The following is a 7,385-nucleotide window of genomic DNA, read 5'->3' on the forward strand; positions in this document are numbered from 1 at the left end:
AACTGCGACTTGCTAAAGTTCTGGACGCACGCCGCGGGGCATGCGCAACGAATGGGACTTAAGAAGCCAGGCGCGCTATACGCCGTGTGGACAAAATCTTGTCTGCAGTCGTCGTCGTCGTCGTCTCCTCATCCTGACATACATTTGCTCAAGCTCTCGGGATGGTAGGTATTGTTCCCTTTTGAAGGAAAAATTGTCCCAAGGTTTCCGAGACCATGTGTAAGGCTAGCCAGCCACTTGTGAATAGATCTTGTTCGAGTCTCAGTCCATGTGGACGGTTGTTCTGAACGTAATTTCCTGATTCGAGGACATAACCATGAGCGGAATAACAAACAAGCGACCCTTAGCTGCCGATTGCGCTCCCCTGATGGCGGGCCTTGTGCGTGCGGCCTGTTCAATTTATTCGACCATTGGACCTTGCCTGCTATGGAATGCAGCATGCTTCTAATTGCCGCTTTGCTGGCCTCAAAGAGTCAAGAAGCGTCCGGGACCCGGTTCAGTGGATCCTCAAACTGGAACACGAAGCATACTCGGGACAATAGGTAGGCAGATGTAAAGTACAAGGCTGGCCACGTTATCAGGTACCTAAATTTCTACATCTCTCTCAGTTTCCTGCGGGTCACTTCACGTGCTGTACGTCAGATACATGAGGCTAGCGACGCCAAGGCACGGAAGGGGGAGAACGCAGACGGGGCTTGAGGGGGGGGAAAAGTCTCTCACCACGCACTCCAAGCCGTTCCACGTCTCAGTGCAAGCGAGCTCAAGCTGTCTTCGCTCAGTCTTGGTGGTCTCTCAGACACAGTATTTGCTTGCGATGGCTATCCATCATGGAGGCCTGATAGTCGGATAGACTGGCATCAACCGCTTCATACCGAGATGCCGTCCTTCTTGCAGTGGCCAGGGAGCGATCCAGCCAGCCCCCCGAGAGAGAGAAGCAGAAACGAAGACCCGTTTGCCTGCTGGAAAATTGCACCACTCAGATGGAAAAGTATGTGCGAGAGTCCAGCAAGGCACGAAAGGATACTCGTCGCAAGTCGACCTTCCCTCACGTAATTATTCACCCAGATGGTATCCATACTCCATAAGGTACCTTACCTTAGGTGCCTTGGAGGGGCAGATTGATAAGGTACCTTTCGGCGTTCGGCCCCGCTGAGCGGTACATCGACACCATCAAGCGTTCCGACTGGCTGATGGAAAACGAAAAGGTAGAGGTACGTATTCGTACTGTTGTAGCGGAGGGTAAACCCCATTTCCCATCTGGTGGTGCTCTTCACCTCAAGGTGCCACAGGTACCCACCCACACAGCAGAGCACCGTCCCCCTCCTAGGTATTCGATCAATCAATCATTCAACAGCACCGTAAGTCTGTTTCTCGTTGGGTGTTTCTTGTTAGTCTGGCCTTTGTGCTTGTACGACCTCACTGCGTTCCGGACGCAGGGTCCGTCGCAACCTTATCTGCGTACCTTTGCCTTCCGGGTCCTCTGCCCGTTCGTCATGTATCAGCATGTACGGTGCTGCTTGAGGCTTCAGTTCAAGTGATGTAATAAACGCACCTTTGGTAAGCTAGGAATCATGACAGCCAGCTCAGCAAGTCCAGCAGCCTATCCAAATGGCTTCTCAAATTTTTCGGATGTCTCAATTTCCCTGGCGCGATATGTCATCGACCTTGCGCCTCGCCTAGATATGTAGATGTAGGTAATTGCTAATGATCCGTACCTTGGCTTACATAGAACGTTTGTTCCACCTTGCCATACCGCTGCTAAAACAAACAAGGAGACCCTCGACGCCAAGGCAAACATGTGCTAGTGCATATTGGGGCCGAGAGAGATATGCCTGGGACAGGCAATAGGTTTGTGACTGCTTGTCGCAGACTGGGGAGTCGGGACACGACCGCAATGAAGGGTCATTGACAGAGAAGCACAATAACGGTCCCATCTAGTCTGTCCGACGAGGATTCGCAAAATCAGAAAATAGCAACAGTGTCTAGCCGAGAACAATGCGTCATCATTGGGACGCCATCTACACAAGGCAACGGGTAAACCAACAAACACTTCGAAGCAAGACTAAGTACGGATACATACCTAGGAACACCATTCTTCGGAACCCTGGATCGGGCTGGGCACTGCGCCGAATTGGCTGCGCGCATAGGCCGCACCCTCCATCTTCCCCAACCCAAGCCACCGGTTGTCACATAACTCGAACACTGCGCCGCCACGACCGTTGTTCCTCTCTCTCTCTCTCTCTCTTTCTGTCTCATATCAGGACCGTCGGGTGTCTCGTTACTGCTACTGTCCAGGGAAGGTAAGGTATGAGTTGGGAGAGTGGTCCAAACTTTTCCTACCTTATCTAGACGCCGGACAGCGGACAGCAGACACACAGCTTGATCGGGGATGTTTCTGCTTGGTGATGCGCGTCGCAGTTCCGACTTGTACCCGTAGCGCCAACCCCCTCCCATCCCACGTCCAGAAAGTACATGCATCCCCTCCATCATCCCACCAAGTGACTCGATCCCACCCATCAACGGCTACCTGGCTCGTTTCCGCCGTGGGTCAATGGTCTGGCTGTGGTGTGTTGCGACGTCAGTGGGGATTTAATATTAAAACACTCCCCCCGTACCTTTTTTGCCTATGCCGCCATTAGTCTCTCCTATCATCTGCAGAGCTGTGGGAATAAACAGAAAAATAAAATAAAAAAGATAACACCCCTTCGACCACCTCCACCCTCTCTGCTGCTGCTACTGCTCCTCCTGCTGCTGCTGTTGCTGCTGCTGCTCCGCTGCTGCCTCCTGTTCGTCTCGCCCCAACATCTTTTAAGCCACTGCTTCCCTCTCCTGATTTCTTCTCATTCACAGCTTCCTCTCTCTCTCCCTCCTCCTCCTCCTCCTTCTTCCTCTTCCTTCTCCTCCTAAACTTCTACGACACGCTTTGGTCCTCACGGAAAGACGAGCTTCCTCTACCAATAGGTGCGTTGGGCTCGACTTCACTGCCCCTCCCCCTCTTCTTCCCGTCCCCTCCCTGGTTCTGGAACATCCTTGTCCTGATTCTGCACGTTGGGCACCTTTGGCGACCTATTGACAGGCGCGTTGAAACGGCGGTGAATGGTGTTTGGGACTTCAAAAATAAGTCTTCTGGCTAACTCCTCAACTTTCCGTAGACTTCACTTTTCCCACAGTTACAGTCTGCTCGATCGCGCCGTCCATAATGGCTTCCAGACCTGAGAACATTGGCATTAAGGCCATCGAAATTTACTTCCCCAACCAGGTTGGTCTCACCAAGCTTTTTTTGCGCCACCACCACCACCAAGTCGCTGTGAGAGGGATAGGGAAACGAGAGAGAAAAAAATCTACGCTCTGCCCCTCAGCGCCGAAATCGCAATCTACCCACCACCACCAGAATTACCCCTCCTCAATATTCCGCCCCGTGCTCTGGCGCGTCCAACAGCCGCTCCACATTGAACTTCTGACAAGATGATGATGACACCGTACTGACTTATTTGACCTCCGCCGTGTAGTATGTCGAGCAGACCGAGCTGGAGACCTTCGATGGCGTCAGCGCCGGCAAGTACACCATCGGCCTTGGCCAGACCAAGATGGCCTTCTGCGACGACCGCGAGGGTAAGCTCGCCTGCTTCTCTTCGACCCCGGTGCTTGCTCTAATCTGTTGCGCTTCTCCGCAGACATTTACTCCTTCGCCTTGACTGTCACTTCCAACCTGATCAAGAAGTACAACATTGACACCAACTCGATTGGTCGCCTCGAAGTCGGTACTGAGACCCTTCTGGACAAGTCCAAGTCGGTCAAGACCGTGCTCATGCAGCTGTTCGGTGACAACACCAACATCGAGGGTGTCGATACCGTGAACGCCTGCTACGGAGGTACCAACGCCTTCCTCAACTCTGTCAACTGGATTGAGTCTTCCGCCTGGGACGGCCGTGATGCCATTGTTGTCGCTGGTGACATTGCCCTTTACGCCAAGGGTAACGCCCGCCCCACCGGAGGCGCTGGCGCTGTCGCCATTCTCGTTGGCCCCAACGCTCCCGTCGTTCTGGAGCCCGGTCTCCGTGGTACCTACATGTCCCACGTCTACGATTTCTACAAGCCCGACCTCACCAGCGAGTACCCTTACGTCGATGGCCACTATTCCCTGACCTGCTACACCAAGGCTCTGGATGCCGCCTACCGTGAGTACAACAAGCGCGAGGCCAAGCTCTCCAAGGCTGCCAATGGCCACGCCAACGGTAACGGCACCACCAACGGAGAGTCCAAGATCCCCAAGACCAGCCTGGACCGATTCGACTACTTCTCCTTCCACGCCCCCAACTGTAAGCTCGTTGCCAAGTCGTACGCTCGTCTGCTTTACCACGACTACCTCGCCGATGCCGACTCACCCGTCTTTGCCGAGGTCGCTCCTGAGCTCCGCGACATGGACTACGAGAAGTCGCTGACCGACAAGGTCGTCGAGAAGACCTTCATGGGTCTCACCAAGAAGAAGTATCAGGAGAGAGTCGCTCCCGGTGCCCAGGTCGCCACCCTTCTCGGCAACATGTACTGCGGTAGCGTGTGGGGAGGCATTGCCAGCTTGCTCTCCTACGTTGACGCTGCCACTCTCAAGGACAAGCGCGTTGGAGTTTTCAGTTACGGCTCTGGTCTGGCTGCTAGCTTCCTGTCTTTCCGCATTACAGGCGATGTCACCCCTCTCGCCAAGGTTCTCGACATTCCCGCCAGACTCGAGGCCCGTACCAAGCTTGCCCCCGAGACTTACGAGGCTGTGAGCAATTCTTCTACCTCCCTGCGCAATGCAAATGAGTGAAAGCTACTGACAATAAATCTACAGTTCTGCGACCTCCGACACCAGGCCCACCTTCAGAAGGACTTCACCCCCAAGGGTGACGCCTCCACCATCACCCCCGGTACATACTACCTGGAGAAGGTCAACGACAAGTTCCAGCGTTCCTACAGCATCAAGGCATGAGATCGACGGTCACTTTTTTGATCTTGGAATTGCGAAACAAATAGAGGCGGCTGCATAGATCTTGCGACATCATGATAACTGAAGGAGCATGGCCAGTACTACGTGGTTTAATCAGAGGATGAAATACAGAGGCGCGACCGGCCACGACAGAAGTAGCTTCTGGCGTGAGGTAGGACACGGCGCATGGAATGCACCTCGCAAATGGGGGGTATTTGTATATACTGGGCCAGAGAGGCGTATTTGAGCGTCCCCAGGGATGAATGAAGCTGGAAGAATAGATGAACTCAGTCATGCAACGCTTCTCCTAGATTCTTTGTGCTTTTTGGACGGTTCTTGATGTCAAAATGCTGGAGCCCCCCCTTTGCGGTTGGCCGTGATGCTAATGATGCTACACTACTAGTACAAGCCACGCTTCTCACAATCTATGGGTAATATACTCGGCCGTTTCTAATATGAGTTCCGCCCGACGTGCTGGTCACCAGTCACATCCATGATGCGGCTCACGTCTATTCTTACAGTCTGTTCTCATTTATCACCCTTCCATTTCCACTCGGCCCGACGGTGCAGATGGTAGTCCTTGCTCTGTATGGCCTTATAGATACCGTACAGGCCGCCGATGGGTGGCTTCGACTTGACGACGTTGCGCCAGCTCTTGAGCTCCTCCCTGCGGGCCTCGACGTCGACCTTGACCTTGTTGTAGACGGTCGGCAGCGTCGTGGCGCCGTATTTTTGCCGCAGGCCGTCGTACCAATTCTTGTCGTAGGCCTGCCAGAACTCGTCCTCGGTGTAGTACGTGTGCGCATACAGCCACTTCATGCCGCCGAGCTCGCGGAGCTTGTGCTCGAGGGCACGATTCTTGGAGACGAACTCGTCCGGGTCCGAGGGGCCCCAGCCCCAAAGGCCGATGTTGAGCATCGGCTTTGGCGCTGTTATGGCGCTACTGCCCTCGGCTCCAGTGGCTGCTGCGGCGGCGGCGGCGGGTAGGGTCTCGACCTCGCCCGTGTGCGGATGGAATGTCGGCGGGGCGGTCTGCTTCAGGGGGCAGAGCCACAGCGGCCAAATGTTAAAGTTGTCGGCCGTGTAGTCGACGAAGCGCTCTGCGTTCTTATACGGCAGGGCGAGGTCCTGGACGACAAAGCGCGCCGATTCGCCGCTGCCATGGAGAGCGCGGTAGAGCATGCGCGTGTGCAGGAAATCGTCGAGGAACCAGCGCGTGAAGCGCGTAAAAGGCACATACTTGAAGTAGTCGAATGCGGCGGCGCCGACCCAGAAGCCGGCGCGGTCGTAGCGGAAAAGGTACTCGGCCAACGGAACAAAGTCGACCGCGGGGCCCGCCGACGCGGACGCTGTTGCTGCGTCGCTGTTGGCGGAGCCCGCTGTGAGGGTGCGGTCCTTGACGTGCAGGTAGAACCAGGGGTCCCAAGCGCCGCTGAAGGTCTGCGGCTTCTGGTCCTCGGGGATCTCGTCCGTCAGCTTGCCGGTGATGACGACGCCATGGTCCTTGCTGAAGAGGATGCCGTCGACGTAGTCGTTCTCGGCGTTGAGAGTCTCGGCCTGGACGGTCTCGACGGCCTCGGCGACGCTATGCGTGCGGTGGTACGTCGTCTTGACGTACTTCTTCGCCTCGACGAGCTGCAGCTCAATCATGGTGGTGACGCCGAGGGTGCCGACGGCGCCGGCGGCACCATGGAAGAGGTCGGCCCTCTCCTGACGGTTGGCGCGGACGACCTCGCCGTTGGCGAGCACAAGCTCAACCTCGTTGATGGTGTCGTCGAAGAAGCCGTGCTTGAAGCTTGAGGACTCGCCAGCAGTACCAGCGTAGCCGCCGCCGGCGGTGATGCCGGGGAACTCCATGACGACGGGGGGAATGAGGCCGTGGCGGAGGGTGCCCTCGATGAGGCGGTCCATGGGGACGTTGGGCTCGACAAGGGCGGTGCGGCGGGCCTTGTTGACCTCGAGGACGTTGCCGAGGGCCGAGATGTCGACGACGCGGTCCCGGCGGAAGGGCCGGGTGCTGTTTGTCGAGCCGTGGAAGATGCGGTACGGCTCCTTGCGGTCGAAGAAGGACCGCACGGCGGCGGCGATCTTGGAGACGGTCTTCTTGTGGCGCTCCATGGTGTCGTTTATATTCCCGTCGAGTGCCGGGCCGGGCCCCTGTGTGAGTGAGTCCCCGGTGAAAAGGAGCTCTCTGCCTCCTGGTGGGTGTGTGAAATCTGATGAGACCCTTGATATGTTCACGTCCGACACCGGTGAGTGAGTTGTGAGAAATGCGCCGATGAGATTTGGTGTGAGACCACTGAGGTGAGATTTTTCAGATGTCGGACGCCACATTGCCACGTGTTGGGGCGGTAAGAGTGCCTTAGCTCACCCGCAAGATACCTTACTTGATCAAGGTTCTTACATGGGGGGCCGGGGG

The 7,385-nt window shown here is 55.9% G+C and overlaps 2 protein-coding genes across 2 annotated transcripts; one reads left to right on the forward strand and one right to left on the reverse strand.

The window, feature by feature from the left end:
* Nucleotides 1-3,199: 3,199 nt before the first annotated feature.
* CORC01_13770 (hydroxymethylglutaryl-CoA synthase) lies at nucleotides 3,200-4,969 on the forward strand (the record flags this gene model as incomplete). Its single annotated transcript, XM_022625386.1, has 4 exons — nucleotides 3,200-3,259; nucleotides 3,510-3,612; nucleotides 3,675-4,765; nucleotides 4,832-4,969. 4 exons carry the CDS (start codon nucleotides 3,200-3,202, stop codon nucleotides 4,967-4,969), a joined length of 1,392 nt encoding a protein of 463 aa, XP_022468111.1.
* Nucleotides 4,970-5,494: 525 nt separating this feature from the next.
* Nucleotides 5,495-7,084, reverse strand: CORC01_13771 (FAD binding domain-containing protein; the record flags this gene model as incomplete). Its single annotated transcript, XM_022625387.1, has 1 exon — nucleotides 5,495-7,084. The coding sequence occupies one exon, from the start codon at nucleotides 7,082-7,084 to the stop codon at nucleotides 5,495-5,497; it is 1,590 nt and encodes a 529-aa protein (XP_022468112.1).
* Nucleotides 7,085-7,385: the final 301 nt, after the last annotated feature.

Source organism: Colletotrichum orchidophilum (assembly GCF_001831195.1).
Source record: "Colletotrichum orchidophilum strain IMI 309357 chromosome Unknown Scaffold_212.1, whole genome shotgun sequence".
In the NCBI taxonomy this organism is placed as follows: Eukaryota; Fungi; Ascomycota; class Sordariomycetes; order Glomerellales; family Glomerellaceae; genus Colletotrichum; species Colletotrichum orchidophilum.